Genomic DNA, 20,204 nt, shown 5'->3' on the forward strand with positions numbered 1-20,204 from the left:
ATATCTAACCAGCTTCTGCCAGATTTGTCTGTGTACTCTTTTTTAAGTTTAAGTTTATTTATGAGTGTCACAAGTAGGCTTACATTTACACTGCAATGAAATTACTGTGAAAATCCCCTCGTCGCCATACTCCGGCACTTGTTCGGGTACGATGAGGGAGAATGTAGCATGGCCAATGCGCCTAACCAGCGCACCTTTCGGACTGTGGGAGGAAATCGGAGCACCCGGAGGAAACCCACGCAGACACGGGGAGAACGGGCAGACTCCACGCAGACAGTTACCCAAGCCGGGAATTGAACCCAGGTCCCCAGCGCTGTGAGGCAGCAGTGCTAACCACTGTGCCACCCTGCTGCACGTACCCGCGACAGTGACTCATCCAAGCTAACCTTCCCCTGAACCTCAGTTCTATCCTTTATAAGGTGACCTATCTCGGTTTAAAACCTGAGCTTATTCTGAATGACTTAAGTTGGGAGGAGGTTTGTGAGGAGCATAGCTGCTGCCATTGGCTAATTGAGTAAGATCACCTGTTTCTGAGCTGTGAATTCAATGTTGGTAAGTTAGACCTGCGAACTCATCTTCTGCTGAATGTGTTCCTGAGGTGGGAGAACACTGGTGCACCATTATCAGCATAGAGCAGCTTCTGAAGACCGAGCACATTTTTGGCTTGGATCTCAGGCAAGCAGGCTTTTCATCGGTTCTGGTATCTGAGTAGACACTCTCTGAAGATGACTTGAAGACATATGACAGCAGCAAAGAGAAGAATATGCTGATGTGTTAGTGCTCGAACACAATCCTGTTTGACCACGCTGCGGACCTCAAAGGGTTCTGATGTTGCCTCGTTCTAGCTGAACTTACCCACCATGTTGGCTGGGAAAGGATAGATCACATTGAGGAGCTTCGGTGGGCGGCCGTTTTTATCCAGCAGCTTAAATAGACCCTGTGCTCATGTGGTTAAGTGCCTTGGTGTGATCAGTGAAGACAATATATAGTGGTCTCCTTTGTTCTCAGCATTTCTCTTGCAACTGCAGGACTGAGAAGATCATATCAATTATAGATCTTCCAGTTCGGAAACCACATTGGGATTTGGGGTCGATGCATTCAGCCAGGATCTGCAGTCTGACAAAGGCAACATAGGCAAATACTTTCCCCTTGTTCTTGTCCAAGATCAAAGTCTTTGCATCTCATGTATCCTGGGACACTGCCTCCCTCCCCTCCTTCCAACAAAGACATAGAAATTAGTGCAAATAATGCAAGAGTGCTAGTTTCCCATGTTTGATGAGTTCAGGCGGTATAGCACAGCACCTGGATCTTTGCCCATGGCAATGCGTCAATCATTTTGTTAAGTTCCTCCACCGTCACAGGCAGACTTTTAAATAGTGTCTATAGTTTCCTCAGTGTTCTCCCTTGAGTATAACTCAACGTATCTCAACACCTTTCCAATTGTTTATTGAATCAGGGATGACCTATTCTCCCTTTGTTTTCAATAGAGTTGTTTTCTTTGCTGATGGACCTATTGTGTACAGTTTTGATCTCCTTACTTGAGAAAGGATGTACTGGGAGTGCTTGAGAAAGGATACACTGACACTGGAGGGGGTGCAGAGGAGATTCACTAGGTTGATTCCGGAGTTGAGAGTGTTGGCTTATGAGGAGACTGGGGCTATACGCATTGGAATTCAGAAGAATGAGGGGAGATCTTATAGAAACATATAAGATTATGAAGGGAATAGGTAAGATAGAAGTAGGGAAGTTGTTTCCACTGGCGGGTGAAACTAGAATAGGGAGCATGGCCTCAAAATAAGGGGGTGCAGATTTAGGACTGAGTTAAGGAGGAACTTTTTCACCCAAAGGGTTGTGAATCTGTGGAATTCCCTGCTCTATAAAGCAGTTGAGGCTACCTCATTGAAAGTTTTTAAGGTAAGGATAGATAAATTTTTGAACAGTAAAGGAATTAAGGGTTATGGTGAGTGGGCGGGTAAGTGGAGCTGAGTCCACAAAAAGATCAGCCATGATCTTATTGAATGACGGAGCAGGCTCGAGGGGCCAGATGGCCTACTCCTGTTCCTAGTTCTTATGTTCTTATTGCCTTTTTGGTCCCATCATGCAAGCCCCCTAGTACTTCCTGTATCAAAGGATATTCTGGCAAAGTTATAACCAGTAATCATTGGCGCACCATCCAGCAGTCATCAGCAGCACATGTATAGACTCTCTGATGCATGTGAAGAGTTTGGTTTAACCATCAGCAACAGCAAGACAAATGTTACGGTCTGGGATGTTGCTATGCCGTCATCTATCAGTATTGACAATGTGATAGTGTTGATAGCTTCACATACCTAGGTTTCACAATCACCAGCAATCTGTCACTGGATGTCAAAATCAATGTACAGATGCTGCAGTTGTGATGTCCCAACTGAATAAGAGAGGGTGGAACAACAGCAACCTAACTGAGAACACCAATCTGCAACTCTACCATGCCGGGCATCCGCAGCACATTCCGAGTGAGATCGGAAAACATATGCTAGGCAGGAGAAAAGGCTGAGCAGTTTCCAGTTTCGCTGTCTCAGATGCATTCTCGAAATCTTTTGGCAGGACAAGTTACCAATTCGGAGGTCCTGGTGCATGCTGAGATTAACATATTTCTGATTAAAAAGTGATAAGGGGATATGGGGAACAGGTGGGGAGGTGGATTTGAGATCAGGGAGAGATCAGCCATGATCTGATTGAATGGCAGAGCAGGTTAGAAGGGCTGAATTGCCTACTTATGTTCCTAATTCCTATGTTCCAATGCTAATTCCGCTAGCATACACTCATTGCTAAACCAACGATGTCTGCACTGACTTGGCTGTGTTCATTGGATGGATGACGATTATATATTCTAAGACCTTCTGTACAGTGAACTGGTCACTGAGTCATAGAATCATAGAATCCCGACAGCCATTTAAAGTTTATTTATTAGTCACAAGTAAGGCTTATATTAACACTGCAACGAAGTTACTGTGAAATTCCCCTAGTCGCCACAGTCTGGCGCCTGTTCGGGTCAATGCACATAACCAGCACATCTTTCAGACAGTGGGAGGAAACCGGAGCACTCGGAGGAAACCCACACAGACATGGTGAGAATGTGCAAACTCCACACAGACAGTGACCCAAGCCGGGAATTGAACCTGGGTCCCTGGCGCTGTGAAGCAGCAGTGCTAACTATTGTGCCACTGTGCTGTCCACGATCTTCTGGGTGTCCAGTCTTCCACGAAAGGAGCAGCCTAATGGAGAAGAGGTGTAGAAAAGAGTTTCTGGAGCATTGGCCTAGTCAGCTGAAGGCAAGGCTGCCAGTGATGGGGTGATAGAAATCAGTGATCCAGGGGAGGGCAGAATGCAGAACTGCAAGACCCTGGGGTTGTGTGACACTGGAGGTAGAGATGAGGAGGAGGGAGACCATGGAGGGACTTGATTACAAGGATGAGAATGTTAAGATCAAGTTGCTGCAGGACCGGGAGCCAGTTTGGTCAGCGAGTGAAGGGAAGATGGGTGAACGTGACTTGGCGCAAGTTAGGCTGCAGGCACCAGAATTTTGAATTGCAGATTCCTGAGGAAAAACTTTTTAACACAAAAACTGATTAGATTCTGGAAAGCACTACCTGAGAGAGTGATGGAGGCAAATTCAGTCAAAGCTTTCAGAAAGAAATTGGATCATTGTCTGGAGAGAATTTTTTTTTGAAGGACTATGGGGAAAAGGCAGGTAAGTGGGATGTGGTGAGTTGCTCTTGCAGGGACGGGCAAGGACGCAATGGGGCAAATGGCTGCTTTGTGTAACTGCCTCCAATTCTATGATATGATGAGCTCAAGTCTGGGGAAGGTGCCACACATGCAGAGGAGATGTAGACAAACCCCTGCATTAATGCTGCATCTACTTGTTGTTTGTGACCTGAATGGATTGACTTTTTCATCTGTGTTCTAGCTGTGCAGACAGTCTGTACAATTTGCGACTGATATGTTTGCCCCAATTTTAACTCTGAGCAGGAATCACTTGCACACACAAGCTGAGGTGGGTGCCACACCACTCTGACATTGGCAACATGACTCCCTGGCCTTACTGCATCACCCCACTGGGTTGGCCTGCAAGCAGAAATATAAAGACTGGCAGGAGCACAGGGGCAACAGAGTCATAGAGGAAACATGGAAACAGGCCGTTCGGCCCAACTTGTCCATGCTGCCCTTTTTTTTAACCACTAAGCTGGTCCCAATTGCGTTTGGCCTGTATCCCTCTTACCCAGGTAATTGTCTAAATGCTTTTTAAAGGACAAAATTGAACCCACCTCTACTACTGCCTCTGGCAGCTTGTTCCAGATGCTCACCACCCTCGGTGTGAAAAAATTGCCCCTCTGGCCCTTTTGTATCTCTCCCCTCTCACCTTAAACCTATGCCCTCTAGTTTTAGACTCCCCTATCTTTGGGAAAAGATATTGACTATCTAGCTGATCTATGCCCCTCATTATTCTATAAGATCATTCCTATGCCTCCTACGCTCCAGGGAAAAGAGTCCCAGTCTATCCAGCCTCCCCTTATAACTCAAACCATCCAGTCCCGGTAGCATCCTAGTAAATCTTTTCTGCACTCTTTCCAGATTAATAATATCCTTTCTATAATAGGGTGACCAGAACTGTACACAGAGGGGCAGAAACTTCTTTTGGTGGCCCAAGCACAGAGTACCCAAAAGTAAAATCAGAGTAAAATTCTTGATTGCTTTTTTGTTTGGAGGCATCTTCTGACTTCACTTCAAGCCACGTGGGACTGGTGGGTAAATCTTGCTCACTCCATTACAAAAACAGTCTCAGGTTCAATGACCTTACCCAAGCCTGACCTGGTATCAAAAGGACCTTGCCAATTATCGCCAACTGAGAAGAATCAGGGATCGGTGCTGGGTCCACTGTTATTCGTCATTTATATTAATGATTTGGATGAGAATATAGGAGGCATGGTTAGTAAGTTTGCAGAATACACCAAGATTGGTGGCATAGTGGACAGTGAAGAAGGTTATTTCGGACTGCAACGGAATCTTGATAAATTGGGCCAGTGGGCTGACAAATGGCAGATGGAGTTTAATTTAGATAAATGCGAGGTGATGCATTTTGGTCGATTGAACCAGCGCAGGACTTATTCAGTCAATGGGAGGGCATTGGGGAGAGTTACAGAACAAAGAGATCTAGGAGTACAGGTTCATTGAAAATGGAGTCACAGGTGGACAGAGTGGTGAAGAATGCATTTGGCATGCTTGGTTTCATTGGTCAGAACATTGAATACAGGAGTTGGGACGTCTCGTTGAAGTTGTACAGGAGATTGGTAAGGCCACACTTGGAATACTTTGTACAGTTCTGGTTACCCTATTATAGAAAGGATATTATTAAACTAGAAAGAGTGCAGAAAAGATTTACTAGAATGCTACCGGGACTTGATGGTTTAAGTTATACGGAGAGGCTGGATAGACTGGGACTTTTTTCTCTGGAGTGTAGAAGGCTGAGGGGTGATCTTTTAGAGGTCTATAAAATAATGAGGGGCATAGATCAGCTAGATAGTTAATATCTTTTCCCAAAGGTAGGGGAGTCTACAACTAGAGGGCATAGGTTTGCGGTGAGAGGGGAGAGATACAAAAGTGTCCAGAGGGGCAATTTTTCCACATAGAGGGTGGTGAGTGTCTGGAACAAGCTGCCAGAGGTAGTAGTAGAGGCGGATACAATTTTGTCTTTTAAAAAGCGTTTAGACAGTTACATGGGTAAGATGGGTATAGAGGGATATGGGCCAAATGTAGGCAATTAAGACTAACTTAGGGGTTAACAAAATGGGCGGCATGGACAAGTTGGGCCAAAGGGCCTATTTCTATGCTGTAAACCTCTATGACTCTGTAATGTGCTACAGCCAAAGTCTGCAGGTTGGTTTGGACACATGGCAGGGGCACCAAGAGCAGTTATAAGTGCCTGACTGCCCAGTTTCAAAGGAGTCCTTATGACGGATCAGTCTCTGTTTTGGAGTTTACCGGCACTGGCTGTGATCCGCACTCTGCACATCTTTGTTTGCCAAAGTGATTTAATTAGTTCTTATCTATCTTGAGTCTAGAATGGTGATAGTGTAGCTGTTGTTAGTGTTTAAAGGAAGGGCAGAGTGTTTCGGTTACTAACTGCACAGTGAGACTGGTGAAACATTTGGACTTTGGCTTCCAAATCAAAAGTTAAGATAAAAATAAAAAATGCAGAAAATCACACCAGTGGAAAGATATTAAGAGGAAGATCCGCATTTCTATCGTGCCTTTGCTGTCTTTAGGCCATCCAAAAGCACTTTACAGTGAAGCACTTCAGAAGTGAAGTCACTGTTGTAATGTAGGCAATGGGTGGAATTGCCCATCCCACCCGCCACGGGAATCGTAGCAGGCAGGACAGGACCGTGCAAAGGTTTTGCTCGGGCGGGGTTTTCGGGTCTTGGGGCGAGCGTGACTGGAAGATTCTGCCCAACATGTCTGCTGAATTATGCACAACAAGATCCCATAAACAACACTGATTATAAGCGGAATTTCTTTTGGCTTTTTTTGATTTTCTTGCTTGGAGGATAAATACAGGTCAGGACATATTCGAAACGTGTCCACCCGAGAGAGCAGCCACGGTTTAGGGTCTCATCTGATCAGTTCCAAAGCTTTGGAGAGAGTATAAAGAATGTTGCCCGGTCTCGACGGTGTTGGCTATGAGGAGAGATTGCATAAACTAACATTGTTTTCACTGGAAAGACAGAGGCTGAGGGGAGACCTGATAGAGGTCTACAAAATTATGAGAGGCATCAGCAGGGTGGATAGTCGGAGGCTTTTTCCCAGCGTGGAAGCGTCAATTATAAGGGGGCACAGGTTCAAGGTGAGAGGGGGAAAGTTTGAGGGAAATGTGCGGAGAAAGTTTTTCACGCAAAAGCGTGCCGCCTGAGGAGGTAGTGGAAGCAGACACATTAGCAACTTTTAATAGGCATCTGGATGGGTACCTGAATAGGGAGGGAATAGAGGGATACGGATCGAGTAAGGGCAGAAAGTTTTTTTGTACTTTAGTTAGGGCATCATGATTGGCACTGGCTTGGAGGGCCAAAGGGCCTGTTCCTGTGCTGTACTTGTCTTTGTTCTCTAGTTCAGCACTCCCTCAGTATTGCAATGGGAGTTCCGGCATGGGGTTTTGTGCTCCGGCTTTTGGAGTGGGGCTTGGACTCAGAACCTCGTGACAATAGTGCTTGATGAACAGGCCCACCCCAATCATTCACTTGTCTTCCTTGTTCGGAGGCTGACGTACCCTTCCCCGCACCCCACTCCACCCCACCATGCCTCATATTTTGTTCTCTCGGTTCTATTTTGAATAATTTACATTGCAGTCAAAGTTGGTTGTAAATTGCAATTCCTCTTCCATTTTCTTTGTTTTCAGAGCTGTGGTGGTGACTTATCAGGAATGCCTCGGTGTCACCTACATAACTGTCAGCGAGGATTGTAGTCCTCGGATGATCATCCATAACAGATGCCCTGTCGCAATCCTGATGAAAGAAAACGTGAAAGGTAGAAATCTGATTTAATATCTCTGAACTGTGGTCGCTATTTGTTTAAGCTTTGTACTTTGATTCTTTGAGATAACCAGTTTAACTTCAATATAAAAATGTGGAGGAGACCAAAACTGGGGGCCATAAATATAAGATAGACATTAATAAATCCAACCGGGAATTCAAGTCTATGCCCAGAGCATGGTCAGAATGTGGAACTCATTACCACAAGGAATGGTTGAAGCAAAAAGCATAGATGCAACCAAAGGGAAGGTAGATAGATAAATAGGGACACCTTCATCTGCAAGTTCCCCTCGAAGTCGCTCACCATCCTGACTTGGAAATATATCGCCGTTTCTTCACTGTTGTTGGGTCAAAATCCTGGAACTCCCCCTCCCTAACAGCACTGTGGTTGTACCTACACCACATGGACTGCAACGATTCAAGAAGGCAGCTCATCACCATCTTCTCAAGGACAATTAGGGAAGGGCAATAAATGCCAGCCTTGTTGATAGCACTTATATCCCACGAATGAATTCATTAAAAAAAGATATGTCAATAAAGTGAGCTGCGGTAAGACAGAAGGAGGCTCATGTGGAATATTAACACTGGCAGAGTCCCCTTGGGCTGAATAGTCTATTTGCAGTATAGTTTGATGTAATTATATTGATTTTTAACAATTTTTAAGCATGTCTTTTCACGCACTAGTTTCCCTTTGGGAAATATTGGACAGTCTGTGGAAAATCCCGGGCTGATTACCAGCCCATTGACCCATGTCACAAATACTCCTTCCGTGGCCAACAAATGGGACTTGACCCAGAACTGGCCCAAAGGTAGGGACACTGTCACTGCTCCGTAAGACCTCCTGTCAGATTCTATTGATGTAGAACCACTTATAATGGAATAAAATCAGGCAGTGTATGACTCAAATTCATACTTGACATCTGAATTGTAGAATCACTGCAATGCTCTCCAGCAGAGTATCTTACCCAGGCCCATCATTCAATTCCCCCCACCCCACCCTGCCTGTAACCCTGCACATTTACACCGCTAATCCACCTACCCTACACATCTTGGGACACTGAGGGGCAATTTGGTCATTCCACCTAACCTGCACAACTTTGGACTGTGGGAGGAAACCGGAGCACCCGGAGGAAACCCACACAGACACAGGAAGAACGTGCAAACTCCACACCGACAGTCACCCAAGGCCGGAATCGAACCCAGATCCCTGGCGCTGTGAGGCAGCAGTGCTGACCACTGTGCCACCGTGTCGCACCTGTATGCTCTTGCTTTCATGGATCTGTGAGATGTCTTCATGGGCATAAACTATAAAGTATTAAAAGTTTAAATTTTACATAAAGGGTAGTAAGTCAGTTGTGCCGTTACTGCAGTAGTATCCAGTCATCCAGAATCGGAAACAATGGGGATATCAGTTAAAGCATAGAATCCAACAGTGCAGAAGGAAGCCATTCAGCCCATCGAATCTGCACTGACCACAATCCCACTCAAGTCCTATCCCCATGACCCCATACATTTATCCTAGCTAGTCCCCCTGACACTAAGGGGCGATTTAGCATGGCCAATCCACCTAAGCTGCAGATCTTTGGACTGTGGGAAGAAACTAGAGCACCCGGAGGAAACCCACGCAGACACAGAGAACGTGCAGACTCCACACAGACAGTGACCCAAACCGGGAATCGAACCGGGATCCCTGTTGCCAACCACTGACGCACCATGCCGCCAATTCTTTCACTGTACTGTCTGATTCGCTAAATCTGCACTGTTTTCGATGAATAGTTTTTGAATATATTGAATTACATTAAAATACAGTGTGGAAACAGGCCATTCAGCCCGATTGTTTGATCGATGCTCCACACAAGCCTTGTCATGCACTACTTCATCTCATCTGATGAACGTATCCCTCTATTCCCTTCTCCCTCTTTCATTCATCTGGCTTCTGTTTCAATGCATTAGCACTTTTGGTTATAATTTAAACTGCGATTTTTTTTTGTTGTGTTTTAGATGTCCCAAAGTGTGCTGTCCATTGCCGAAAAATTCCCGCTGAGTCCTCAGTTCATCATGAGCTTTATCATCAAATCTGGAACTTCCCTGACTGCAAATCTCAGGAGCACTTGCCCAGTGTCCACCTTAGCATGGCGTCTCCATCTGTTCTCTCTGAGGAATGGAGCGATCTCATTGATCTCAATAGCCCTGGGACTCAGGTGAGATGTCACAGCCTTGTTTTATCATTGTTTTGTGCTTACCTGTAATATTATTATTGGGTGGCACAGTGGTTAGCACTGCTGTCTCACAGCACCGGGGACCCAGATTCAATTCCCAGCTTGGGTCACTGTCTGTATGGAGTCTGCACGTTCTCCCCGTGTCTGTGTGGGTTTCCTCCGGGTGCTCCGGTTTGCTCCCACAGTCCGAAAGACGTGTTGGTTAGGTGCATTGGCCATGCTAAATTCTCCCTCAGTTGCCAACCTGAACAGTAACTTCATTGCAGTGTTAATGTACGCCTACTTATGACACTAATCGTAGCACTAGATTGTAACACTGATTAAGAGGAAGTTGTATGAAATGTACAGGTAGCAAGGAACAGATCAGATGCTCGAGGAGTATAAAAGATGCAAGAAGCTACTTAAGAGGGAAATCAGGAGGGCTAAAAGAAGACATGAGGTTGCTTTGGCAGACAGAGTGAAGGAAAATCCAAAGCGCTTCCATAGGTACGTTAGGAGTAAAAGGATCGTGAGGGATAAAATTGGTCCTCTTGAAGACCAGAGTGGTAGACTGTGTATGGAACCAAAAGAGATGGGGGAGATACCAAATGGTTTTTTTTGCATCTGTATTTACTGAGGAAACGGGCCATGGAGTCTACGGAAATAGGGCAAACAGGTAGGGAGGTCATGGAACCTTTACAGATTAAAGGGGAGGAGGTGCTTGCTGTCTTGAGGCAAATCAGAGTGGATAAATCCCCAGGACCGGACAGGGTATTCCCACGGACCTTGAGGGAAGCTAGTGTTGAACTTGCAGGGGCCCTGGCAGACATATTTAAAATGTCAGTATTCACGGGGGAGGTGCCCGATGATTGGAGGGTGGCTCATGTTGTTCCTTTGTTTAAAAAAGGTTCCAAAAGAAATCCGGGAAATTATAGGCCAGTAAGTTTGACGTCGGTGGTGGGCAAGTTATTGGAAGGTGTGATAAGGGATAGGATCTACAAATATTTGGATAGACGGGGACTTATTAGGGAGAGTCAACATGGCTTTGTGCGTGGTAGGTCATGTTTGACCAATCTATTAGAGTTTTTCGAAGAGGTTACCAGGAAAGTGGATGAAGGGAAGGCGGTGGATGTTGTCTACCTGGATTTCAGCAAGGCCTTTGACAAGGTCCCTTATGGGAGGTTAGTTAGGAAGGTTCAGTCGCTGGGTATACATGGGGAGGTAGTAAGTTGGATTAGACACTGGCTCAATGGAAGAACACAGTAAGAGTTTTAACAACACCAGGTTAAAGTCCAACAGGTTTATTTGGTAGCAAATACCATTAGCTTTCATTTGCTACCAAATAAACCTGTTGGACTTTAACTTGGTGTTGTTAAAACTCTTACTGCGTTCACCCCAGTCCAACGCCGGCATCTCCACATCAATGGAAGAAGCCAGAGAGTGGTTGTGGAGGATTGCTTCTCTGAGTGGAGGCCTGTGACCAGTGGTGTGCCGCAGGGATCGGTGTTGGGTTCATTGTTCTTTGTCATCTATATCAATGATCTGGATGATAATGTGGTGAATTGGATCAGCAAATTTGCTGATGATACAAAAATTGGAGGTGTAGTGGACAGTGAGGAAGGTTTTCAAAGCTTGCAGAGGGATTTGGACCAACTAGAAAAATGGGCTGAAAAATGGCAAATGGAATTTAATAAGAGTTTTAACACCAGGTTAAAGTCCAACAGGTTTATTTGGTAGCAAATACCATTAGCTTTCGGAGCGCTGCTCCTTCGTCAGATGGAGTGGAAATGTGCTCTCAAACAGTGCAAACAGAGACACAAAATCAAGTTACGGAATACTGATTAGAATGCGAATCCCTACAACCAGCCAGATCTTAAAGATACAGACAATGTGGGTGGGGGGAGCATTAAGCACAGGTTAAAGAGATGTGTATTGTCTCCAGACAGGACAGCCTGCAAGTCCAGGAGGCAAGCTGTGGGGGTTACTGATAATGTGACATAAATCCAACATCCCGGTTTAGGCCGTCCTCGTGTGCGGAACTTGGCTATCAGTTTCTGCTCAGCGACTCTGCGCTGTCGTCTGTCGTGAAGGCTGCCTTGGAGAACGCTTACCTGAAGATCAGAAGCTGAATGCCTGTGACTGCTGAAGTGCTCCCCCACAGGAAGAGAACAGTCTTGCCTGGTGATTGTCGAGCGGTGTTCATTCATCCGTTGTCGTAGCGTCTGCATGGTTTCCCCAATGTACCATGCCTCGGGACACCTTTTCCTGCAGCGGATCAGGTAGACAATGTTGGCCGAGTTGCAAGAGTAGGTACCGTGTACCTGGTAGATGGTGTTCTCACGTGAGATGATGGCATCCGTGTCGATGATCCGGCACGTCTTGCAGAGATTGCTGTGGCAGGGTTGTGTGGTGTCGTGGTCACTGTTCTCCTGAAGGCTGGGTTGTTTGCTGTGGACAATGGTCTGTTTGAGGTTGCGCGGTTGTTTGAAGGCAAGAAGTGGGGGTGTGGGGATGGCCTTGGCGAGATGTTTGTCTTCATCAATGACATGTTGAAGGCTCCGGAGGAGATGCTGTAGCTTCTCCACTCCGGGGAAGTACTGGACGACAAAGGGTACTCTGTCCACCATGTCCCGTGTTTGTCTTCTGAGGAGGTCGGTGCGGTTTTTCGCTGTGGCGCGTCGGAACTGTTGATCGATGAGTCGAGCGCCATATTCTGTTCTTATGAGGGCATCTTTCAGCGTCTGGAGGTGTCTGTTGCGATCCTCCTCATCCGAGCAGATCCTGTGTATTCGGAGGGTTTGTCTGTATGGGATGGCTTCTTTAACGTGTTTAGGGTGGAAGCTGGAGAAGTGGAGCATCGTGAGGTTATCCACGGGCTTGCGGTACAGTGAGGTGCTGAGGTGACCGTCCTTAATGGAGATGCGCGTGTCCAAGAATGCCACCGATTCCGGAGACTAGTCCATGGTGAGTCTGATGGTGGGATGAAACTTGTTGATGCCATCATATGGTTGTTTCAGTGATTGCTCACCATGACTCCAAAGGAAGAAAATATCATCGATGTATCTAGTGTATAGCATCGGTTAAAGGTCCTGTGCGGTGAAGAAGTCTTGTTCACCATGGACTACTCTCCGGAATTGGTTGCATTCTTAGACACATGCATCTCCATTAAGGACGGTCACCTCAGCACCTCACTGTACCGCAAGCCCACGGATAACCTCATGATGCTCCACTTCTCCAGCTTCCACCCTAAACACATTAAAGAAGCCATCCCATACAGACAAACCCACCGAATACACAGGATCTGCTCGGATGAGGAGGATCGCAACAGACACCTCCAGACGCTGAAGGATGCCCTCATAAGAACAGGATATGGCGCTCGACTCATCAATCAAAGGTTCCGACGTGCCACAGCGAAAAACCGCACCGACTTCCTCAGAAGACAAACACGGGACATGGTGGACAGAGTACCCTTTGTCGTCCAGTACTTCCCCAGAGCGGAGAAGCTACGGCATCTCCTCCGGAGCCTTCAACATGTCATTTTTGAAGACAAACATCTCGCCAAGGCCATCCCCACAACCCCACTTCTTGCCCTCAAACAACCACGCAACCTCAAACAGACCATTGTCCGCAGCAAACTACCCAGCCTTCAGGAGAACAGTGACCACGACACCACACAACCCTGCCACAGCAACCTCTGCAAGACATGCCGGATCATCGACACGGATGCCATCATCTCACATGAGAACACCATCTACCAGGTACACGGTACCTACTCTTGCAACTCGGCCAACATTGTCTACCTGATACGCTGCAGGAAAGGATGTCCCGAGGCATGGTACATTGGGGAAACCATGCAGACACTACGACAACGGATGAATGAACACCGCTCGACAATCACCAGGCAAGACTGTTCTCTTCCTGTGGGGGAGCACTTCAGCAGTCACGGGCATTCAGCTTCTGATCTTCAGGTAAGCGTTCTCCAAGGCGGCCTACACGACAGCGCAGAGTCGCTGAGCAGAAACTGATAGCCAAGTTCCGCACACATGAGGACGGCCTAAACCGGGATGTTGGATTTATGTCACATTGTCAGTAACCCCCACAGCTTGCCTCCTGGACTTGCGGGCTGTCCTGTCTGGAGACAATACACATCTCTTTAACCTGTGCTTAATGCTCCCCCCACCCACATTGTCTGTATCTTTAAGATCTGGTTGGTTGTAGGGATTCGCATTCTAATCAGTATTCTGTAACTTGATTTTGTGTCTCTGTGCCCTGTTTGAGAGCACATTTCCACTCCATCTGACGAAGGAGCAGCACTCCGAAAGCTAATGATATTTGCTACCAAATAAACCTGTTGGACTTTAACCTGGTGTTGTTAAAACTCTTACTGTGTTCACCCCAGTCCAACGCCGGCATCTCCACAAAATGGAATTTAACGCAGACAAGTGTGAGATATTGCACTTTGGAAGGACAAAACAAAGAAGAACGTACAGGGTAAATGGTAGGACTCTGAAGAGTGCAGTTGAACAGAGGGATCTGGGAATACAGGTACAGAATTCCCTAAAAGTGACGTCACAGGTGGATAGGGTCGTAAAGAGTGCCTTTGGTACCTTGGCCTTTATAAATCGGAGTATCGAGTATAAAAGTTGGAGTGTTATGGTAAGGTTATATAAGGCATTGGTGAGGCCGAATTTGGAGTATTGTGTCCAGTTTTGGTCACCTAGTTACAGGAAGGATGTAAATAAGGTTGAAAGAGTGCAGAGAAGGTTCACAAGGATGTTGCCGGGACTTGAGAAGCTGAGTTACAGAGAGAGATTGAATAGTTTGGGACTTTATTCCCTGGAGCGTAGAAGAATAAGGGGAGATTTGATAGAGGTGTATAAGATTTTGAAGGGTATAGATAGAGTGAATGCAAGCAGGCTTTTTCAACTGAGGCTGTGGGAGAAAAAAACCAGAGGGCATGGGTTAAGGGTGAAAGGAGAAAAGTTTAAAGGGAATATTAGGGGGGCTTCTTCACGCGGAGAGTGGTGGGAGTGTGGAATGAGCTACCGGATAAAGTGGTAAATGCAGGGTCACTTTTAACATTTAAGAAAAACTTGGACGGGTTCATGGATGAGAGGGGTGTGGAGGGATATGGTCCAAGTGCAGGTCAGTGGGACTCGGCAAAAAATGGTTCGGCACAGACAAGAAGGGCCAAAAGGCCTGTTTCTGAGCTGTAATTTTCTATGGTTCTATGGTTTCTAATAAACTTTGTTATCATTTTGTTTCCAGTTTGGGTGATTAAAGAAGATTATGTTCTGATTTGTTGGGTTCACATTATGTCTTTTATCATAAAATCATTTCATAGAACCCTGATCGTGCAGAAGCGGCCGTTCGGCCCATCAAGCCTGCACCAATTTTCTGAAAGAGCATCCCATCTAGGCCCCCCCCTCTGACCTATCCGTGTAACCTTTCTTCTTTACCTTGGACACTGAGGGGCAATTTAGCATGGCCAATCCATCGAACCTGCATATTTTTGGACTGTAGGAGGAAACCGGAGCATCCGGAGGAAACCCACGCAGACACGGGGCGAATAGGCTAACTCCACACAGACAGTCTAGAATTGAACCCAGGTCTCTGGCACTGTGAGGCAGCAGTGCTAACCACTGTGCCACCGTGCTGCCCCAGGCACCTGACAGTTTTCCAGCCAGAATCCCAGATTCAACGCAACAATGTGTAGAGATGCAATGTACCTGAGCCTACAAGTCAGGAAAATCTGGAGTCTAACCTTGGGGAATTGTGGAGTTACCTGGGGTATCCGATGTGATAATCCTCTATTGTCTGGATTAGTTATGTCTGGGGCATGGGTCTGGGAAGTCCAGTTATAGAAATCAGGAGAACCTGAACATACATGAACAAAATCCAGTCCTGGTACTTATGATGGAGTTGATTTTTTTTAATTGAATGAATAATGAAAATAAGAGAGATTTTCCCTAGTTTTCACTACTTCACTTTTATCCTGAAAGTAGTGACTTATTGCGGGAATAATTCCATAGATGCCAGCAGCTCCGGGGTTTGCCATTTTTGCTAAAATTCATATTTGAGCTAAGCGGTCATCAACTTCACAGCAATCAAGTGTCGGTCCTGAGGCAGGTCATGCTTTGGTGATGTGTATTTGTCCCCGTCATAGAATCTACAGTGCAGACGGAGGCCATTCGGCCCATCGAACCTGCACTAACAACAACCCACTCAGGCCCTATCCCCGAAACCCCATGTATTTACCCTGATAATCCCCCTGACTCTACGAGGCAATTTAACATAGCCAGCACATGTTAACGACCCTGCACATCTTTGGACTGTGGGAGGAAACCGGAGCACCCGGAGGAAACCCACGCAGACATGGGGAAAACGTGCAAACTCCACACAGACAATCACCCGAGACCGGAATTACACCCAGGTCCCTGGCGCTGTGAGGCAACAGTGCTAACTACTGTGCCACCGTGCCACCCATTGGTTGATGATTGGAAAATGGCACCAGAGTTGATTTTCCTCTCCTGTACTCATTCCACACTGCACCTCACTAACGTGAGCAGTGCTCCGAAAGCTTATGGTATTTGCTACCAAATAAACCTGTTGGACTTTAACCTGGTGTTGTGAGACTTCTTACCGTGTTCACCCCAGTCCAACGCCGGCATCTCCACATCCTCACTAACGTGGCAGCCGAGTGAAATATCCTACCTCGCCTCTGCTGGATTCAGATAATTCAACCCAGACTTGGAGCTTTGTGGATCTCTACAGCTCAATACTGGACCCTGCGGTGCCCCTAAGGGACCATCCATTTGAAGGATTTCTGTTTGAAATCTCTGATTTCTTCTTGAACAACAAGACAGATTAACCTTTCTTTAAAATGGAAATGTTTTCTTCATCCAATCCTTCATTCAAGATGACATGTTTCTGCCGAGTGAAACATATAGATTAAGACCAATACCATTTAGAATCACTGTGATTTTACACTGAATGCCAAGCATGAAAAATCGAGAACGAGTTTGCACCGCTTTGCAAAGTCCGCAAATGATGTTTAGACAAACAATCCATCCAATTCAATTTTGCAGACTGCAAAGCAGATTGGCTGACTGCTGGAGGGTTTAGCTTTAAGAATAGCTAGATTTGTTTTATTGAATTGTGTTTTGTTTCCTCCTTTCCTCCACGCAGGTGGTGTTTCTCCCCGGTTACGGCTGTGTGTATGTGGATATTAGTCATCACTCCAGCTCCATAACCATGACCATGGCTCCAGAGGGTAGAGCTGGCCCCGTTCTGACCAGTCTTCATGGGTAATTATGCACTCCACATAGATCGTGGATTAACTATTGTGAGTCACAAAATCTGGAAACTTATCAAATCTGGGCAGTGCGGGTAGCACAGTGGTTAGCACTGCTGCCTCACAGCACCAGGGACCCGGGTTCGATTCCCGGCTTGGGTCACTGTCTTTGCAGAATTTGCACATTCTCCCCGTGTCTGCATCGGTTTCTTCCGGGTGCTCCAGTTTCCTCCCACAGTCCAAAGATGTGCTAGTTAGGTGCATTGGCCATGCTACATTCTCCCTCAGTGTACCTGAACAGGCGCTAGAGTGTGGCGACTCGGGGAATTTCACAGTAACTTCATTGCAGTGTGAATGTAAGCCTACTTGTGACTAATAAGTAAAAAACATCAAAAGAAGATTGATAGAATCGCACAGCTTGAAATGAGGCCATTCGGCCCATTGGTTGCCTGTGTTGGCTCTTGAATACTTTCAACGGCAGGATTTCTCTGGCCTCCCCACGATGTGTTTCCCGTGGCGGGGAGGCAGCCTGCCATTGTCCAGCGAACAGATCATCTGGACCATGGGATTTTCCATCGGAGAGAGATAGCAGAAGAGTAAAAGATTTCCAAACTAAAGGATCACATTGTCTGAATAATCCTGTCAGAGTGCGTGCAAAGACAGATACAAGGCCATTCAGCCTATCAAGTGCCATCCATTAAGGGAGTGCTGCACTGAAAGAAGTTGAACTGAGGCCCCATCTGCCTGCAAGGGTGGATGTGAAAGATTTCATTTTAATGTTCATGGGAGTGCAGCGAAGGTTTACCAGGCTGGTTCCTGGGATGGCAGGTCTGTCATATGAGGAGAGACTAAATTGGTTAGGATTATATTCACTGGAGTTTAGAAGAGTGAGAAGGGATTTCATAGAAACTTATAAAATTCTAACAGGGTTAGACACGGTAGATTCAGAAAGAATGTTCCCAATGGTAGGGGGAGTCCACAACTAGTCCACAATAATTTTAGGACGGAGGTGAGGAGAAATTTCTTCACCCAGAGGGTGGTGAATGTCTGGAATTCACTATAACCGAATGTAATTGAGGCCAAAATGTTGTCTAATTTCAAGAAGAAATTAGATATAGCTCTTGGGGCTAAAGGGATCAAGGGATATGGAGGAAGTGCAATCAGGATATTGAATTTGATGATCAGCCATGATCAAAATGAATGGTGGAGCAGGCTCAAAGGGCCGAATGGCCTACTCCTGCTTCTAGTTTCTATGTTTCTATGACTCCACTTTATGCCACTGGGAAACCCACAATGGGGGTGCACCGTTGACAGCGGGACCAGAAGATCCCGCTGGCGTGACAGCCGGAAAGTTCCGGCCCGAATATTTATTCCGGTTCTCTTTGGAAAGTTAGTGTTGAATGTATTCCACCCCATAACAAAATCCTCCGTCTCTTCACCGGGTTTTTATTTTGCTTTTTATCTTCGATCTGTGTCTTTGGGTTACTCATTCTCCCGCCAATACAAATAGTGAACTAGGACCTCAGTTAAACAATTAAAACTCCTTCGTGACTCCTTTTAAATAGTTTATTTTTAAATCCTTTCTTCCCTTTAACCTCCATTTCCAAGTCAGTGGGACAGTCTCCATTTGAAAGCTGTGGTGGGATCTGTATGCTGAGCTAGAATTCGGAGAGTCCCCAGTGTTTGTCACGAGAACTCACCGTGTTATTCACATAATTCATGGAGGGTTCTTAATGCCATAAACCTCGTAACGTACAATAAGAATATGGAGCAAGTTTTTGTAAAGGAAATGTTTGTCTTATTAAATCAAAATAGATCCTGATCTGTTTAAGATTGACAATTGGAGATGTTCTCTGAGAGTCAGAGGGGTTTACAGCATGGAAACAGGCCCTTCAACCCAACTTGTCCATGCCACCCTTTTTTTTAACCACTAGGCTAGTCCCAATTGCCCGCATTTGGCCCATATCCCTCAATACCAATCTTACCCATATAACTGTCAAAATGCTTTTTAAAAGACAAAATTGTAACCACCTCTACTACTACCTCTGGCAGCTCATTCCAGACACTCACCTCCCTCTGTGTGAAACAATTGCCCCTCTGGACCCTTTTGTATGTCTTCACCCTCACCTTAAATCTATGCCCTCTGGTTTTAGACTCCCTTACCTTTGGGAAAAAATGTTGACTATCTAACTGACCTATGCCCCTCATTATTTTATAGACCTTTATAAGATCACCCCTAAGTCTGCTATGCTCCAGGGAAAAAAGGGCCAGTCTATCCAACCTCTCCTTATAACTCAAACCATCAAGTCCCGGTAGCATCCTAGTAAATCTTTTCTGCACTCTTTCTAGTTTAATAATATCCTTTCTATGATAGGGTGACCAGAACTGTACACAGTATTCCAAGTGTGACCTTACCAATGTCTTGTACAACTTCAACAAGACGTCCCAACTCCTGTATTCAATCTTCTTCAAACTAGTTTCCTGCAATGTTTGCTGTTGGTGATGGTGTATAAGTTTTTGGTGCGCAGAATAACTTTTTTTTCAACCAGAAGTCAGTTTTGAGTCCCAACACACCCAACACAATCGAGTAGTATTCGAGCTGTGATGTTTAGTGAAATGCTTGCACATGTGAAAGATCCAGATGAGAAATATTACCACTCTGAAACGGCTCAGAACAACACTTGACTTCCCTGCACGGTGGCACACAACATGGCTAAAACTATGCATGCAGCATAAACATTTCAGGATGTGTGGCTGCAGCTTTTACACCAGGAGCCAGGTTTCTCCTCCTCACGACATCTGTTTTGGAGGGAAACTTTTATTTTCTGATGTTATGGTCTGAACTGTTATTGAGAAGAGAATGTGTCTCTATTTAAAGTAAAGTAAAGTTTATTTATTAGTCACAAGTAAGGCTTACATTAACACTGCAATGAATTTACTGTGAAATTACCCTAGTCGCCATAATCCGGCACCTGTTTGGGTCAATGCACCTAACCAGCATGTCTTTCAGACTTTGGGAAGAAATCGGAGCACTCGGTGGAAACCCACGCAGACATGGGGAGAACATGCCAACTCCACACAGACAGTGCCCAAGCCGGGAATCGAACCCGGGTCCCTGGCGCTGTGAGGCAGCAGTGCTGACCA

The 20,204-nt window shown here is 45.9% G+C and overlaps 1 protein-coding gene across 6 annotated transcripts in view; it reads left to right on the forward strand.

The window, feature by feature from the left end:
• The window catches only part of vps13b (vacuolar protein sorting 13 homolog B), a 993,302-nt gene that overhangs the window by 951,878 nt on the left and 21,220 nt on the right, over window positions 1–20,204 (forward strand). For all 6 annotated transcript variants that reach the window (XM_078215655.1, XM_078215652.1, XM_078215654.1 and 3 more), the window contains 3 exons: window positions 7,436–7,563; window positions 9,570–9,769; window positions 16,955–17,073. In XM_078215655.1, coding sequence (XP_078071781.1) covers window positions 7,436–7,563; window positions 9,570–9,769; window positions 16,955–17,073 — 447 coding nt within the window. The remainder of the gene's footprint in view (window positions 1–7,435; window positions 7,564–9,569; window positions 9,770–16,954; window positions 17,074–20,204) is intronic.

Source organism: Mustelus asterias, chromosome 7 (genome assembly GCF_964213995.1).
Source record: "Mustelus asterias chromosome 7, sMusAst1.hap1.1, whole genome shotgun sequence".
In the NCBI taxonomy this organism is placed as follows: Eukaryota; Metazoa; Chordata; class Chondrichthyes; order Carcharhiniformes; family Triakidae; genus Mustelus; species Mustelus asterias.